Source organism: Psammomys obesus, unplaced genomic scaffold (assembly GCF_907164565.1).
Source record: "Psammomys obesus unplaced genomic scaffold, mPsaObe1.curated_primary_1811, whole genome shotgun sequence".
In the NCBI taxonomy this organism is placed as follows: domain Eukaryota; kingdom Metazoa; phylum Chordata; class Mammalia; order Rodentia; family Muridae; genus Psammomys; species Psammomys obesus.
Genome location: NW_026592118.1, coordinates 2,691,492 through 2,711,129, shown reverse-complemented (window position 1 = coordinate 2,711,129; position 19,638 = coordinate 2,691,492). Strand labels below are relative to the sequence as shown.

At 37.9% G+C, this 19,638-nt stretch overlaps 1 protein-coding gene across 3 annotated transcripts in view; it reads right to left on the bottom strand.

Moving 5' to 3' along the window:
* Nucleotides 1-19,638, bottom strand: part of Ccser1 (coiled-coil serine rich protein 1) — a 1,161,699-nt gene that overhangs the window by 843,190 nt on the left and 298,871 nt on the right. For all 3 annotated transcript variants that reach the window (XM_055612833.1, XM_055612834.1, XM_055612835.1), the window contains exon 6: nucleotides 2,605-2,812. In XM_055612833.1, coding sequence (XP_055468808.1) covers nucleotides 2,605-2,812 — 208 coding nt within the window. The remainder of the gene's footprint in view (nucleotides 1-2,604; nucleotides 2,813-19,638) is intronic.

Genomic DNA, 19,638 nt, shown 5'->3' with positions numbered 1-19,638 from the left:
CAATTGGTTTCCCATAGTGAGGGGAACAAGGACTATTTCTAACAGGAACTCAATGACTGGCTCTTTGGCCTCCCCACCCCCCAAGGGAGGAGCAGTCCTGTTAGGCCACAGAGGAGAGCTTTGCAGCCAGTCCTGAAGATACCTGATAAAACAGGATCAGATGAATGGGGAGGAGGTCCCCCCCATCAGTGGACTTGGAAAGGGGCATGGTGGAGATGAGGGAGGGAGGGAGGGACTGGGAGGGAATGAGGGATCAGTACAGGGCTGGGATACAGAGTTAATAAAATGTAACTGATAAGAAAAAAATAAAATTCAAAAAAAAATATAACCTGGAGAGGACAGGAGCTCCACAAGGACCAAATGTATCTGGGCACAGGGGCTTGTCTGAGACTGATTCTCCAACCAGGGACCATGCATGGAAATAACCTAGAACCCCTGCTTGGATGTAGCCCATGGCAGCTCAGTATCTAAGTGGCTTTCCTAGTAAGGGGAACAGGGACTGTCTCTGGCATGAACTCTATGGCTAGCTCCTTGTCCTCCCCAGCCCCCCATGGGAGGAGCAGCCTAACTAGGCTACAGAGGAGGACATTGAAGTCAGCCCTGGTGAGACCTGATAAGCTAGGGTCAGATGGAAGGGGAGGAGGACCTCCCCTATAAGTGGACTTAGAGAGGGGCAAGGAGGAGATGAGGGAAGGAGGGTGGGATTGGGGAATGAGAGAGGGGCTACAGCTGGGACACAAAGTAAATAAACTGTAATTAATATAAAAAAAAGAAAAACAAAGCAAAACAAAACCTTAAGACCCCCATTCCATGAGCACAGTTTCACATCTGCAGAGACTGTGGCCCTTCAGTTGTTTTGATTAAAGCACAATTTAGCCTCTGGAGATGCCTGGTAGGTTAATTTTGTTTCTACTTCATGCCCATCAATCCCAAGTAACAATGACCATAGGTAGAAGCAGAAAACTAATAACATTTTTTTTGAAAATGCTTCAACATAGCAATTTCTTAGAATAGTAATTAGAAGATCTGTACACCAGCTAGGCATGCTGGTGCAAGCTCATAATCCCAGCAATAGAGAAGTGAAATGAGGAGGTCAGAAATCCAAGAGCAGCTTTCATGACACAATCAGCTTAAAGCCAGACAAATCTACATACGATTCTGCCTCTAAAGTAATGGCAACACATTCAGAAAATGTCTACATAGCTTACAACCTGACTTTTTGTTAAACTTGTATAGCAAAAGATGGTAACATCAGACCAGGGAATATTTAAAGGTGACACACTGAATACCTATTTTCATTTGAAAATCAGATGGCAAAGACCTGAATAAAATATTTAAAATCCAGTATAGGAATTGAACTTCTGATTAAAACAGATTTTATTAATCTAATATATTTTCAAATTTAGCGATAAAATGAAAATTACAGTTATAAAACCCCCCTGCTTTAGAGAACAAGTGGGGGGAAGATGTTCTTTAAAGGGTCTATGAGAATGTCTTAGAAGTGCAGCCCGTGTTGATCACACAGTGCCGTGTTCATGCTGTTCTTGGAGAAGTCTGCACGAACATGCAATTACTGCTTGCCACACAGCACCTGTGAGGATCGATTCCATTTCATTTCTGTTTAAACAGGAACACAGACAGAAGTATGGAAACATTCTCCTGTAATTCACAGTAGTTACTGCACAATAGCAATCGTAGGTATTTAGAATCATAAATTTCAGTACCCCAGAAAGTTAGGTGACACACCTTGCCGTTTCCTCCCTCTTTATTTTCACAGGTATTGATTTCTTAATAAAATCCCAAGAAGCAAGAGGTGTAGTAGAAGAGTTAAGTGTTATAAACTTTGAGATTAATAGCTTTTAATACAACAGATTTTATTAAGTTATAGTTGTTCACAGAGGACCATATTGCAGGATAATACAGAGCCTAGGAAGATTACAACTTGTACACTGACACACAGAAAAACAGCCATATCAACAATACAGGGATTGTTATAGTTGTGCATGAAGTGGCATGCTAGTAAAAATTTAAATGGTATTTGGCCAATCAAAAAATTTCAAAAAATTTGAAAGTCTCAATATACTGTGTTTTCTAGTTTCTTAGGCATAGATAGTCCCACGTGGCTGATTAATGTAACCGAGAAAGATGTAGAGACGTTACATGACATTTTGATCACATAAAACCAGCAAGTGTTAAAACTATCATAAGGCTGTCAGAGGGCTGCCTTTATAACGGTATATAGATAAGGCCACCCTAAAAAGAAGGTGAAGAAAACTCAGATTTCTCAGCCCCTTGCCAGTGACATAAATGGATTACTGCATAGCTGATGCCAATTTCTCCTAGCTTGAGAGATTTGGGAAGGTTTGACCTCAACTTCCTTTTTCCTAGAGTCTGGGCATGGGTGAGTTTCTGAGTTTCTATTTATACAACAGGACCTGAAGTTATTCATTTGACATATGAGGAAAACTTAGGCTCAGGAGGACACCTGACCTACGCTCATTGGATCATTGCCTGGAAGTTAATTAGCAATCGGCAGGGTATAAGCAAGCCTACAGGTGTCGTTCAGACCATCAACGACAAGGGTTATTTTCGGAGCAGCCTTACCTCTTGAAGCACTCTCTTCATCTTCAGTAGCAGCGTCTTCACTGCTGTGCACTCCTGGAGCATCAATCTGAACGGCAGAGAATCTATGCCTCCATTTTCCTCCACACCCAGCAGGGGCCAATCTGCAGAGGGACTGTTGGGCATGCGGCCGACATGGGAACACCAGGCTTCTTGATCAGTGTCTTTTGTTATTTTCAGGGAAAGGCTCCTAAGAAGAAACAAGATAAAAAATTACAATGTGGTGTGCTTAAAGCAGCATTTCCTCCATTGTCAATCAATGTTAATATAGCACTAAAGCCTTCCTGTGATCTTTGTTATTTCTATGAAATAGTCCTTGAAATACTCAGACCTTCAGAGGAAATTATCAATTACATATTTTGTGTTAAAATTCAATGATAATTACAATTTTAGATTATGGTATTTCCCCAATTAGTACTTCATTTATACATGGAACCACTTATGAATGTTGAGACACTAGAAGACAAATTTTTGTATGTGAAGTTTCTAATGATGTGCTTACATTAACTTGAATGGGAATATTCAGAGGCAAAATCATAAAAAAATCAGTTTAATCGCTTCTGACTTAAATTTCTAAAGCAACCAATAACAATTTTAGTCAGAAAGGCAGCATATGTAGGATTTTATGTTAAAACTGTGGCATAAGGAAAAATGTGTAATTCCACAGTGGCATTAGCATGGAAAGGAAGAAGACTATGTCATACCTTAAAAAACTATCAGTCTGGCATGAGGCCTATTTTACCTGAAGACAATTGACAAAAGGAATATTAAAAAAAAGTCCTTTGCTCCTCGCATCCCCACCCACATTCCCTCACCCCCCACCCCCACCACTTACCCAACCTGGCACCACACAACACATTTGCCTAAAATCAGATGCAGGTTTCCAAAGCTTCCTTTTCCTTTCTCTACCAGAGAGATAGGTTCTGACTTCAGAAGACAGTTCTTGATGCCCTAGTCTTGAGACACAGCAGATAACTCTAACAAGCCATGCTCACTAAGCCTTGTCGTCATTAATTTTCTCATTTATTTCCATCCCATAACTTGCCTTCCAAAAGCTGCAGTCACTTTCCTGATCTGGTTAGTTCTATAATTGACCCTTCTTTGGTTAAGCTGCCCAGTGGTTTGAGTGCTAACTGTCCTTCGAGGCACTCCTCTATGAGAGCTTCCAGTGCACTAAGACACACCTGTTAATGTCATGCTTCTGTAGTTCCCCCTGGTCCCTCAGTCTAGTCTCGGGACCCACCTGCAGAACATGGCAGGGTAGAGGAAAGGATCAAGCACATTCTGCATGGAAAACTTTTTTAAACTGGTAAAAGACATTTTAGGGGGTGGATAACAGTCTAGTAACAAAATAAATACTCCTTACAAGACTCTGAGAGAGAGGCGTGCAAACTCTGGAAGTATCAGCTATGTTTACATGCCCATGTACTGCATGGCTATCTGGAGAAAGCTCACACTTAGCTCTAATTCCAGAGCTGCTTACTCCTCCCTCCGCTTCCTCAGACGTACAGTAAACTGAGGCTGTATCGACTCCCAACTTGTTTAAACTGGAGTATATTGACACACATGATATGTGTCACAGCATGGCAGTGGGACAGGAGTCTCCAAACATGTTATCCGTGCTCACTGAACTACAGATACAGAGTTATAATAGTAAGAACTTTCTTGTCTTCCTTTAAAGGGAATTTGTAATTTGTACTTAGGAATATAAAAAAAAGGTAATACAAAATCAAACAATTCAGATTTTAAATTACTTAAGTATCCAAGAAAATATTACACTTTGGCAGTGCTTTGTACCTTCCCAACATAGGTTCCTAGTACTTATGTCATGCAGTTCAGAACACACACACACACACACACACACACACACACACACACACATATGTGTGTATGTATATGTGTATTTATACATGAATGTGTATGTATGCCCACACATGAAAACTAAAGATCTCTGCAACTGACAAGTAGCTAAGATGGGCTAGATAGATACAAAAATACACACAAAAGATAAAATTAACATGTGTTTTATACTTCAGCAGTTGGAAGGGAAAATGCTGGCATTTTCCCCCTCAATTGTTGTGAAAATTCACACTCCCAGGAAAGTGATAGTGGCTGAAGTTGTGACAATTGGGTGTTGTCATTGAGTTAGGAGGATCTTCTCAGCTTTGCACTCCTTAGTAACTGAGTCCAAATGATAATTACAAATGAGAATTTCCTGAGACATTTTACATGGACAAGAAAAAGTGAACCTACTCCAAGTGCCCAATGAATATAAATTAGGTGGAGTCTGTTAGCAGCAAGACCAGTAGCTGCCCTGGTCCTCAGGAGGACATCTTACACTGCTCATTCCTACACTTGCATGCCGGTCGTCATTCTTCCGAATGGTTAGGCCACATGGCTTACATTTCATAACTGTCAACTTCATGGTCAGTATTGTAATATTAATGGCTTTTTAATAACAGAACATCATTGTACATAAAGCATCACATGTCTATGATGAAAGTGTTTCTATGATAAAAAAAAAAAAAAAGCACAAAACATTCTCACATGAAGTCCTAGCTCTCTCTAGCTGGCTAGACTGGATGCCCCGGTGCTGTTCTGATCAGAAGTGGCCAAGGCTCAAAGGGCAAAGCAGCTCCTGTGCTGGGGGCTGACAACGACTGTTGACTAGCTTCTGATTTTTTGGTTCCATGGTGCATTAATCATCAACACCACCACAAAACAGCAAAACAAAGCCTGCGCTATTCAACACTCACTCAGATCACCTCTAGGATTATTTGTAGCACTGTATGATAGCAGCCACATATTCTTTGATGCCTAGAATGGCTAATAATAACTAATTTAAATTTTAGTTATATTTATGTAAGACTGAGTTGAGACTTATGGACCGTTCTCAGTCCATAATGAAAATAACTGCGTTCCCATAAAAATAACAACTGAAATAATTAATAATAAATGTAGTGACAATATTCTAAAAGGCCAGAGGATTTGAGAGTATGAACTGGTACTTAAAACTTTTAACTTTAATTTACTGTAGTGAGTTGGCTTCATAATTTTGCCACTGGGATGCCATGTGAGATAAGAATTTATTTTTTATCAACCTTTCTAATGTAAATATATTTTCAGTAGGACAGATAAGTTTAACAGAAAATGTATTGACTTGACACAAAGTATAGATGCATTAGACAATATTTTCTCACCACAGAGCAAAAACATGAGTATTTTCACAATTTACCCCTATGCAACTGACAGTTATTAAATATAAGCAGTGTGCCGTAACCATTCAGAAGAGTGACGGTCAGCATCAATATACACAGGAACTATCAGTGTGAGAAATGTAAAAACTTAATGCTTCACCTTTACATAAAAATGCATATCCAACTAATTATTTTCCCAGAACCTATGATGCAGAAAATTGAAGGTAGATTATAAAAATTCGGCATAATTTACAAATTTGTCCTGGTGCAGCAACTGCTTTTCCACATCTTGCCTTACATCTCCTCTCATCCTTGCTCTTGACCAAGTCACACTAGGACCCCTGAGAAGTGCGAACTCTACCCTGCTTCAGAGCCTTACATATGTGTTGTCTGCACAAAAATGGCCTCTTCCCTACCTTCAGGTTTGCCTTCAAAATATATATTCAGGAGAACGTTTGTACCCAGCAGTTACCTCACCCACCAAAAGTATACTGACACCCCTTTTTCGTAGTAAGCTTTTCTTCACAGTGGCTATCAAATGTGCAGTTAAGAGACATTTTGGAGAGATCACTCTGAGCACACTGAACTGTGCTGAACTGCACACTTCATGTTCTAAATGCAAACAAGTGCTTCACAAGGTATCACCAGAGTTGCCTTTCGAAATATCCCCAGGCAAAAGAGAAAAAGAGATGAATTCCCAGGTGCCTAAAGTGAAATCAAAGTAACAGTGTTTGTGCAAACTGCCATTGCAGTGGCTTCCTTTCCAAATCTGAGAGAAAATATATATGATCTGAATTGTAAGCTGCTCAGCAAAAATTTAAAAGTTTTTGCTTTGCCTTAAAAAATACGGTTTATCTTGCCTGTCCATTCTTAGGACTTTTTCCACAACCTACTTTTTCACGATCACTTCTCGCAGGTTCTCTACCTTTGATATGACCTATGATTTAAGATCAAATTTAAAGACAAGATTACACTTAACAAGAGGTGGAATGAAGAAAAATAGAAAATTTTATGATATGATGGAGAATGGCCTAAATTAGTGTTTAAAGGAATTATTCTACATATGTAAATTTGTTCACTAATAGACATTTTCCACTGTGATTAATCATCGCATCACAGCTGTTCTCTAACTGGGTTCACATCACAAGCAAGTGTCCTTCCGAGAGAACTAAAACAGACAACGCCAAAGACACCTCATATATTTGGAAATAAATTTCACTCTCCTTTGTTTTTCTCTGATATTATAGAAGCAAACTATCAGGAAAAAAATCACATTGTCTTGTTTTCCTCTATCAAGTAGGTATGGATCAATTCTGTAAACCTGCAAGTTTTTGCTCTCAAGTATTCTGTGGGTATCACCAACCAATGTAAATTCTCTGATGCATTGTCAAATTTTTGTATTCGTTTTTTAAATTGTACATTTTCTTCTGTGAAAATTGGGATAGTTTCCTATGCAATTCTCTGTCAATATATGGAAAATGATTATCTAGAAATGGTAGGAACATAGAAAGACTGCTCAGTGGTAAAGAGCATGTCCCAGTTTGCTTCCAATTGCTGTGATAAACACTGATTAAAACTAACTTGTGGGAGGAAGGGGTTTATTTGACTTACAGATCCTGTGTCATAGTCCATCATAGAGGGAGTCATCAATTAAGAAAATGTCTTCTAGACAAGGCCAAAATTCAACCTGATGGAGGCAATCATTCAATGGATATGCCCTCCTTCCAGATATTAGTGTTAAGCAGTCAAAAGCTATGACAGAGAACATATTACTCTTGCAGAGGACCCAAGTTAGATACTCAGCCATGTCAAGTTGTTTACCACTATCTCTAGTCTAGCTCCAGAGAAATTGGTTCCTTGTTCTAGTTTCTGCAGTACTTCCATTCACTTTCGTTTGTGCATATTCTCACATACACATATATACATAATTAAAAAAGCTCTAAATCACATAAGAAAAGCAAATTATAGTTGAATAGTCTGTACTCTAAAGAATATTTATCTGAAGAACTTCTGAGAATGTTAAAAGAAAATCTAGAACCACTGTAGTTAAATTATTACTACACTCTTAGATGTATCACAGAGACAAAGACCGTCAAAAAGTGTGTGTAAGGAAGCTGGGAATTGGCCACAGTTACCTTTGATGACAGGCAATTCATGAGGCCTTTTACTTACATCATTTACCTAATTTAAACTATTTAGTGGGAAAATACACTAGAGAATGCACTATGCGTTTTATTTTCTTCAAAAAGTTCACAAATTTTGCATCTATACTATTGACTTACTCTGAACTTCTCCTCTACAGTAAGAGTTTCATTCTGTCAGCCTAGGAGAGTCAGTAATATAAGAATGACCATTCACAAAATGCAATTCTAAAATTCAAAGCATTTATTGTCAATGCTACTTATTTTGTGGCATCTTTTCTTTGCTATCAAAATAATGGGAAACAATACCAGGTTTGCTTAAAGAATTATCAGATAGGAAATTTGACTAATATTTCAGAGACACATTTCCGTCATGAATTCATTTTTGTTTCATCAACACATAACAATTGCAACATGTAATTATTTAAAAGCTTGGATTTAAAACCATTCATTCCTGATCATTTAAAGATTTATTATTTATTTATTTAATTGTATCTCTATGTTTGTTTGCTTCTATACAAATGCGTCTTGAAAATGTCTTCAAAATTCCCTTCTACCTATCTTATTAAAATTTGCCTAAACATTTTGCAAATGTGACATTCAATTGTAACATACAGAAATTTTACAGACTGTAGAGATGTTTCCATGACTAAGAACACTGGCTGCTCATCTAGAAGACTTGGATTTGGTTCTTAGCACCCAACTGCAGTTACTGACAGTCTATAGTCCCAGTTCTATGGGATCCAACACACTCTTCTAGCTCTACAGGCAGGAGGTATCCTTAAGGTTCCAAACATTCATGCAAGCAAAATATTCATAAACATTACATTAAACTGGATTTAACAAAATAAAATATTTCATGCTTGAAGGTGTCTCAGAATTTAAGATCTTATATAATCCAGAGCAAAGTCATGTGAGTAGATTATAAAACTTTATAGTAACTTATAAAAAAACAATATTGTTTGAGAAGTTTGATACATTCACCCTGAATGCCCAGGATTTTGCTATCCAAGTGCTTAGTGTGGTATGGAAGTATAATCTACACCGTGTACATTTTTAAAAGATAATCAGTTCTTCCTGTGTAAGCTGACATAAAGACAATACCAAAAATAAATATACACGTACACAAATATTTATAATATTTATATGTTTAAATGAGGTATAGATTATTACTTTGTGTAAACCTATATAACACTAATATTTATTAATCTGAGAAAGAGTAATATGACCCACATAAATCTTAACAAATTATGTAATTATATTCTTTAGGAAACAAAAGTAATTTTGATAGTTTGCATTCAAGTTGAACCAGAAAATGAGTAAATGTTTTCATAGTACACAGAACACAAGATTTCCAAATACCTTCACAAAATCCTGCATACATGCATGCACCACATACACAAATTATTGAGCTACTTATGAAGTGGTTTTATTTTCAGGCTGCTGAAAGAAAACTTGCTTTTGCTTGAATTGCTAAACATTTAGTCTTAGTTAAATGTTCAGGGGAGTTTCCTTGGAGAGACCTAATCAAACATCTGCCCCCTTTTAAACTGCACCAATGACAAACAAAAGTACAGTTACAGCAAAGTCTAACTCGGGAACCAATTAGGTCACTGGGTTTACTGGGTAAATAACAGAGTATAAGTGAAGGTTACTTACAAGATCACGGATAACCCCAGGGCAGTGCCAGAAAGTCTCACCACAAAACGGGTAACGATGTCCCCATAGCAGTATAAATGGGTTCTCCCTTGTTAATTTTCCAAGTATACATACTCTACACCTCCAGAGACCAGAAAGTCACATTCAAATAGGGTAGAATTACATGCAAATGGCCAAGAGGTATGGAGGGAAGTGGCTAGAATCCCAGGTAAGACTACATCCCCCCGCCCCCCGCGTCCTCTTCTATGAAGGAACATTAAGTCAATAAGTCTGATCTTAAGACCTCTTACCAGTCATGATGGCTCAAACAGTGTTCTAAGCCTTGTCCCCATTCATGAGTCCCCTCTGAGAGGGCATTGTGACTAGTTCTTGAAGCTCCTGTTGCCATGACTTCCCTGCCACAACATGCTGTAAATGGGAACAATGAGCTGCAAATCCCTTTTCTCCCCCGAACTACTTATTGTCACAGTATTTTTAATCACATACAACTGAAAAGAAACTAGAACACTAAAGGAAAGGAGCATGCAGACTAGCAGAACAGATTAGAGACAAATGTTCTCAGTCACCGGCCATGAGAACTCCATCCTTTCACGCAAACACACTGTTCTGCACAGCACACATCCCGTTCTCACCCTGACATTCCATCTCCAAATGTTTGCATTGCTTCAGGCTGCTTGCTCTTCTCATGTGTTTAGTGACAACCTGCATATGTGTCTGGTACTTCATTTGTCATGTTGTAATTTCAGCTCTTTCAGAGGATTGTTGAATCCCTAAGCATGTTTTGCAATTCTAAGTGCCTTGCTTCCAGCAGTATTTTAATAACTATCCATTGCATGGGTGAAAGCACGATAATTTCACACACATAAAACAAATGTGCTAAGAATTGTACATTATTAACTGTAAGTATTGGATTTATAGATTGCAATTTCTCATGAAAAGAAAAACTGTTAGTTCTACCCTTGAAGAGTCACCAAAGGCAATCTTATCAAAGCAGTAAAATATTCACTCAGATCATTACAGATAGATATTAAAAAAAGGGCAACAACTCTGAGTGGCAGCACAGTGACAGGAGGAATAATGCTGAAGGGTGGAGTATGAAGAGTCACCCAGCAGTTTCACAAGGAGACAGTTTGGGAGTTGCTTCTGCATTTAGGTAAGCTCTTACTATTGTAAGGTGCTTGCTCTCAAGATCAAACAAAGTTAAAATGAAGAGCCTGCTATTTGAGGGAAAGTTTCTGTTTAATTTAGGAAACACTGCCCACTTATTTAAATTTCTTTCCAAACAAATAAATATAATCACACTTCTCATAGCAAAGCATTTGAGCTACAAATGAAGCAACTTCAAGTCCTGAGTGAAGGATTATTTGTGCCTGTACTTGCATTAACAAATACAAAGCAACTAAAATTTAATGTATTTGCAATCACTGAATAGTGTTTCCTTAATTATCAATCCTAGTTTTATCCCCAATTATGATGCCTTTGAAGATATTTTATTTCTCATTTGCATTATTACTAACATAGGAAAAATTATAATCTGTATTGAGTTAATTTAGCATTGGAGGGGCTGCAGTCAGGCTACTTGTAACAGCTGCTTTGTACAGCACCTGCACTATGCAGCAAATGGAATGCTTAGTCGCATAAGCCCTAACTAGATTGAACAGCCATCACATTATGAAAAAACAATTTTAGACCTCAGGATGAAAATTATGGTTTGTAAAAAAGCTAAAACAAATTAAAATATTTTAATTATCAAGTTTGTTTTTAAAATATCTAAATACTTAGAAAGTCGTGATGCTATCTATATATTAGTGTAATAGTAACTGAAAAATCCTAATTCTTTTAACTGTTTAATCCTTCATTTCTTAAACATATCAAAACACTCATTTATGATTTTAATAATATCTACTGATTTCCTAAAAAGCTAAATTTGTGAAATTTTAGCAAAACTAATTTCCTGAGAAAATGTGTAGATAGTTTACTATGCAATTACTTTAAACATATTGCATTACTAATGGTAATGCCTAGATCCCCATAAACATTCACACTATCGACAGGTGAGCCCTTTAAAGGTATCTGACTACACAAATGTAATTACTTTGTAATTAATAGAAACCTAACTATAAATGGAAAAGTAACAAACCAATGACTCCTTTTTTCTCTCTGGACCATTCCTTGAAGGTTGCTAACCATAACAGGTCTAATGACCAGTTTCAGTATAAGCACATATTGGTTAATAAGTATCAAAACATGCCCACAGCATAAATGCTTGTTACAACAAAATCCTTGATGTTTGTAAGAGAGTTTGAGGCTAGACCTTGAAACAGAGGACACAGATCATCATATATGAACTGATTAAATGACAGGGTACAGTAGCAAAATTACCCTTCCTTGTTGGTAGAGTACAGGAAATCTAAAATGATATTCCCATCAGACATCGAAACACCGCTGCAAGGTCATGTAAATCAGGAAGCACACAACGGTTTGTGTTGCTGTTGATACATCTTCTCTAGTTTTGGAGACACAGATACACAAATCCCTGGACTCTGTCTTCTTTGAATGTTATATCTAGTTCTTTCTCTCTGTGCTTTAGTGTACTTGACATTCAAACAAGATAACAGTGGCTGTGGGAGGCATGGCTTCTCTTTCAAAGAAACAGCGGAGACACAGATTGGTATCAATGTTCAGTTGTTGTTGAAACAGGGCTGAGACTAAAAAGGAAATATGCAGACCCATTCCTAACATACCCAAAGAAGAGCTGAGAAAAGAACCTTCATTTCATTGTTCACCTGAGGAGAGCTCTCATAGAAAAAGGTAACAAAAGAACAAACTTTAAAAATAAAACAAGCACGTAAATAAACAAGACTCAAATGGCAGAGTGAGCTGGCTTCACATCTATTTTATATTTGAAGAGGAAAAATACTCTGTGCTTCAAACACAGAAAGTCTGTACCCAGAGGGTGCATTTTCACCTCTCCACGCTTGCCAGAGAAGGCTATTTGACAACTGCCTCCATGATGTACCACACTGAAAGTCACAACCTTCCTGTATAGAAATACACAAGTAAAATTCACCACCGAGAAATTGTAAGATTTCCACCTAAAAGATATTAAAATTATTTATTTGTAGGCAATACCTATGTTTTGTATTGTTTTGTTATTCTTGGTCAAGCATCTTTGTTAAATGGTTCACATTCTGAGAAAGCCCTTGTTCTCCACCATTGTCCTTACTGCAGTCTACATGGAAATGAAAAACGAGGTTCACACCCTCTTACCTACATGTCAGAGTACATATTCTGCAGACTCAAGTATCCAAATCTCAACGGAAAAAAAAAAGAAAGAAAAAAGAAAACCACTACAGTTGATTTCTTGTCACAGAACACTGAGTGTCCCAGTCTCAAGTAGAACAGGCCTCTTACTGCGCTCTTACATTGCTTTGGCACTCTGCTGCCATCATTATACCTTCCATATTACTTTCTTATGACGTCCTTTTTTGGCTGGTCTTCATCTAGCTTAGCCAGGCTCATCTAGCAGACTTAGCCTGAGACTCCTGCTGTCCCTGCCCAGCTTAAGTCTTTGAAGACTGACTTTCCTGTGAGCCATTGCTTTTCTTCAACAAACATCTCTGAAACATTTTCTGTATTTGAAGAAAAGTGGGTCTCTGGGTACCAAAGAAGTTTATAGTCTGCTTGTGAGTAGCTCCTCCAGCTAAGGCTCCAACACAGTGCTAGACTGTTTCTACTTTGCTTCTTGAATGTAATCTTTCTAGGTTCCTCTCTGTAATCTTCACCTTTGCCTTGAAATATTACTGCCGAACAGATAATCAGAATTAATTAGTGAGGTGCTATATAAAATTTTGTTTACAGGCCAATCACTTTTTACTACTGCTCTGTCCCAACACTCCGATGCTATGTCCAAGTTCTTACTCTTCTCAACAGGTAATTAATTCAGCTGATAAGCTTTAGTTGATGATGTACAACACTTTTAGTTTAGCAGATTACCTCTTGCCCATATAATTATAACAAAAAACATGTAGATGCTTAGAGAATGGTGTCTACCCAAAGCAGACATTTAGAGGTACTTGGTGAATCCAATGCTGCTCAGAGCTATATTTTCTGATAATATGTTGTAATGCATTTAGAAGGAAAAAAAAATGTTAGTTATTCTTCAAGGGATCTCTTTTCACCAGGGAAAAAAGTGGCTGAGACGTCAGCATTAGAGCATTACAGGAGCTGTGTGTTAATGTGGAATTATCCTGATTTAAAATGGAGTAGTATGAGCCATAAATCTCCTAAGTCATATATTATAGTGCTCAAATTTCTTTTCAGAGGTAGTGTAGTAAATCGACTTTAATTCATTTTCTCTCTTTGTTCATTAGGAGAGCAAAAATTGATGGCTGGTTTCTGTGATTATCTTGTCTTTTAGATGATAGACTATTCTCTGTTCTCCAAGTATATTGTCCTCCTAAATAATCAACATAAACTTTAGGACATGTTTTCCAACATTTCAAAAGTAATTACCTATTTGCTACTCTAACGTTTTCTCCCATGGATATCTTTCTAGAATTTCTATAATAAAATTTTACCTTGAGATTAGACAAATATGAAAATTTTTCTAAGATATGAAAATTTTTCATTTTAGTATCATTAAAAATATGTTAGTACACACATACTTTTGTAAACAAACACAGGTTTTTTTTTGTTTGTTTGTTTGTTTGTTTTTGTTGGGTTTTCAAGAGAGTGTTTCTCTGTAGCCTTTGTTGTTCTGGTCTCCTTTTGTATACCAGGCTAGCCTCAAACTCATAGAGATCCACCTGCCTCTGCCTCTGTGAGTGCTAGGATTACAGGCATGTACCCCCATGCCTGGCTCACAGTAATCTTAAACTATACTAATATAACAAGGGGAATATGTATTATTAGCTTTTCTATACCATTGTTGTATAAGCCACACAAGAAAAGAAGGGAACGAAAGAGAGGAAAATATACTGAGTAAGATTCTGAAATGTTAGTATGAATTTGAGCAGTTTATATGTACAGAGAAATTTCTGTAATAAACACATTGATTAAACTTAAGAGGCAGAGTTTATTTTCAGTTTAAGATGGTGCTTTGCTATTTTTTTCCTACTAATGTGACAAGACACCATAGTCAAGCAACTTGGATTTATTTCATGTTACAACTCTCAAGAACCACTCATTAACTGGGAGAAGTCAAGCCAGAAACTTGAGGCAGAATCTCAAGCAAAGACAGTGGAGAATGCTCCTTACTGGTTTACCCCATATAGTTTGCCCATTTTGCTTTTTTTATAGCACCCAGAACTATCTGACCAAGAATGACAATATCCACAGAGTGTGGGACCATTCTATATCAATCATTAACTAAGAAAACACCTTATAGAGTTGCCTAAAAGTCAATCATATGGAAGCATTTTCTCAATTAAGATTCCTTCTTCCCAATGCAGCTAGTCCTGTGAGACCTGAGAAACTAGGGTCAGATAGAAGGGGAGGAGGACTTCCCCTATCCGTGGACTCAGGGAGGAGCATGGGAGGAGATTAGGGAGGGATGGTGGGATTAGGAGGGGATGGGGGAAGAAGCTACAGCTTGGGATACAAAGTGAATAAACTGTAATTAATAAAAAAATACGTAAATTTTAAAAAGATTCCTTCTTCGTAAATAATGTAGAGAGAAGTTGTTTCATGGTATATTGTTGGCATATGCTGTGTGTCAAAGAAATGAGCATTAAATGTTCTAAAATTATACCACCCATTAAATATAGGTATAATATATGCTAAACGACACAATAATATGCTAGAAAAATATGATTCTCTTCAGAAATACTGGTATTGTGAAAATACTTCCATGAGAATAATCATTAACGCATATATATAAAGCATGCCAGTCATATAAGACCTACCTGTACATTTTAGAAAATATGTACTTGGGGTATTTACACACTAGAAAACATGGGCATTAGTCATTAATGTCTTTTCTGAGATACATGGTGTTCTCTCTATAAACCAACTGAGATTTGAATAAATCCTTCTCATCTCAGGGGACATTAAAGCAACAAAGGACAAAACACCTTGCCTTTGACCTCTGATTCAAGTTCTAAACTCTCTGAATTAGCCCACATTTCACAAGAAGAGAGATTAGAATTAAGCTCTAGCTGCCAAAATAGTTCAGTTTTTAAGTAAGGTGATATGCTTTTTACTGCTGTGATGAAACATCAGAGCAAATTGTAAAAGAAAGCATTTGACTGGCCTTACAGTCCTGGAGGGTTAGAGTCCACAATGGCAGAAAACAAGGCGTGGTCACAGGACCAGCTAAGAGCTCACCTAATGATCCCCAAACAGAGGAAGAGATAGCACACTGGCATGGATCCTTTGAAACCTCAAAGCTATTAACTCCCCCCACCCCCATGATACACCTCCTCCAGTAACACTTCCTAATCCTTCTCAAACACTAACTGATGACTAAGTATTCACATGCATGAGTCTACGGGGCCATTCTCATTCAAACCACCACCTAGCACTCCCTTTCCTATAATTGTGTCAACACAAAGTATGCTCATTTAATATTTGAGACAGGGTTTCTCTGTATCACCTTGGCAGACCTGGACTCACATTTTTTAAATTAATTAATTAGTTAATTAACCTCACATCCTGATCTTAGCCCCTTCCCTCCTCTCCTCCGAGTCCCACCCTCCCACTCTTCCTCTGCTTTCCCCGTTCCCCCTCACATATTCCTCAGAAAAGGGGGAGACCCTTCTACCAACAAAATCCAGCTCATCATGTTGCATCAGGACTGAGTGTGTCCTCTTCCCCTGTGGTCTGATAGGCAGCCCTGACTGGGGAAACTGATCAAAAGGCAGGCAATATAGTCCATGTTGAAGACAGACCCCATTTCCTTTACTAGTGGACCCACATGAATCCTGAACTGCCCTTTGGCTACATCTGTGTAGGGGGCCTTGGTCCAGTCCATGTATGAGCCTTGGTTGGGTGCTTCAGTCTCTGAAAGCCCCTCTAGGCCCTGGTTAGTCGGCTCTGTTGTTCTTGTGGAGCTCCTGTCACCTCCAAGTCCTTCCGTCCTTCCCACTTTTACACAAGAATCCCTATGCTTTGCCCAGTGTTTGGCTGTGAGTCTCAGAATCTATTTGGCTCCACTGCTGTGTGGAGCCTCTCAGAGAACAACTAGACTAGACTCCTGTGTGCGAACATAGCAGAGTATTATTAATAGTGTCAGAGGCTGGCTCTCTCCCATGGGAGAGGTTTTCCTGGACTCACCTTGTAGACTAGGCTGGCCTTAAACTAACAGAGGTCCTCGTCCCTCTGCCTCCCAAGTGCTGGGATTAAAGGCGTGCACTGCCATACTCTGCCTTTGCATTTTATTTATTAACTAATGTACTGAGAGGCAATGTTTCCTTCTGTCATTGCTGTAAAGACATGAGTCTGCCAAATGTAATGTCGACTTTATCTCTATTTGTTCGGTATTGTACAAGTATGTAATAAGTATTTATTAATATATGTGGCAATGACTGAACATTATAAGCGAATATATCTCTATCAAAAATATCACATTTGAAATATTAACACAAGAGGTTTATTATATGGCTTATATAAATTATGGGTTTGATTTTTAGGTATTCCCATAATTTTAGAAGCACATCATTCAAGTGGTGTAATCAGTAATATAAACACACTCCGTACTTGCACCTGAAAGAGGCTGACAGCACCATGACCAAGAAACTTAATAATTATTGGAAACATTAATATTAATATTTCTGTAGTGTTTATACATACTTCTCAGCTCCATTATAATTGATTGTGTATATTTTGTATATGTGAGAGTGAAAATGTTGCTACCTAAAGTCCCTCTCCCACATATGCATGTATATACCCCTAATATTCTCCTCTGGGAGTGTATATGAAAGCTGTAGCTGTGACAGGGTATCATGAGCCAACTCGGTTATCAGTTCCCTTCAAGCTAGTAATACTAGTCACAGAGAGCAAGAGTCTATCTTGGACTCGGACTCAGTCGGAGGAGGCTCTACTGGCCTCAATGCTGTGAGCTAGACTCTGTGCTCTACGCATAGTGGGGAGCATGTTTATAGGAACCTCCATGCTACATCTCCACAACTCATTAAAAAAATTCAGTAATTGAACATGTTTGCCATCATTCGAGATGTCAAGAACACGTTTACAAGTTATGAAGCAAAAACTGTGAAGAAAAGTGAAATGTTCCCAACTTCTTCCTGTTCTGAGAGTAGTTAACCTGATGTTTTCACTAATGAAGGCATAAGGCACAGATTTTTGGACCTGAAAGGAAGGTCTCTGAACATCCAGTTGTTACTGAGGGTGACAGTGAGCAACCAGGAGACATCCATAGTGACACTGGCTTGTGTTACCAAGGGGTAAGCTTAGAATGTCATCTTTGATACGTACAGCAATCAAGTCTGGCATTTGCTACATAAGGGGCACATTACCATGGCTTTCCAAGGGCACACGCCAAACTGTCTATTATGTCATCTGAAGCTGATTCTGATGCACGCAATCTCTTGAAAAGAGATTTACAAAAAACCAAACAAAACATGGCATGTGTGTTTGCTAGTAAAACCTTCAGAAATGCAAGGCACATGGGAGGAGGGAGGGCTTATCCTCTTCACACAGGCTTTGAGCTGTGTTTCTTGTAGCGTTGTCACACAGTTTCTTTGAAGGGTAAGGGCTTGCACTGCATTTTCCATGGTCTCTGAAATTAACATAACCGGCATTTCATCTCTTGTAACTTTTATATAGTCTTCCTTGTATTCTCAACATTGTGCATGTGGCCCATACAGTGTCTCAGCCATGTGATTTCAACATGCCTGTCTTCATTACATTGAGGTGTACATTTCAGCAGCAGTTTTCCAGTTCTATAGCCGTGAGTTCCAGCAAAGACAGGGTGGACACTGTATTAGACTAGGAGCTCTGAAGTTGGAAATTTGTCAAATAAAGTGAATTGAAGAAGGATCATATATTATGTTTCAAAATAAAATGTCAGCCAAAAAATGAAGATTTTTTTTTGTTTGCTAACATATGATGAAAGAAATTTTCTTTCAATGAGTAAATATGTATACTTCTGATAAATTTAAAATTTTGCATCATATTTTTGAGTAAAGGTTTAGGGTGAACTTAATGAAAAGTCATTAACATTTGTGTAACGTACTGAAGTTTTATCGCAGAACTTGTCTGGACTGAAAAATAAAGGTTTTAGTGCATGTTGCCAGTTATCAATTATCTTTGAAATGTTTAATATAGCCAATAAAACATTTTTCATGCTTCTCAATTTGTGTCTCTCCCTTCCATTACCAGATATTTGTTGATTCCTGAGTTAGGCTTGTGGCAATTATCCTAGACATCTTTCTCAAATATTTGAAAATCATCACAATAAACAAATTTAGGTCTCAGAAAAATTAATATACAATATATGTAGTAAGGCATTGCACACAAAATGTGTTTGGGTTTCTAAAACTGACATGGTTTTAAATCTCAATTTCTCTGTCACTGTGATCTGAAATTTTGAAGGTATCATTGAAAAATGTTAAATTCATGAATACTGACATTCCTTCTGCTATTTACCACTGTGCAAGTTCTTCAAAGCAACTTTGTATGTAGGTACATTAAAAAGGTAATGCATTATCACACAGTCATGTACCGTTGTTGAAATGTGTCAATGGAAAAAGAAATAATGTCCTATAAAATACTTAAAAACACATGTACAAACAAAATTACTTGAATATAAATTAACTTTCTTCACCAGATTGGCCACTTTTGCAGTGCTTTGCAGAATATGCGCTTATAGGGACAGAACAGAGATCATCCTTTCTTGCATGAAGAGTTCCACTGGAGGACCACACTGCTCAGACTGTATACACAGACTGTGGAGGACCACACTGCTCCAACTGTATATACAGACTGCAGTGGACCACACTGCTCCAACTGTATACACAGACTGTGGAGGACCACACTGCTCCAACTGTATACACAGACTA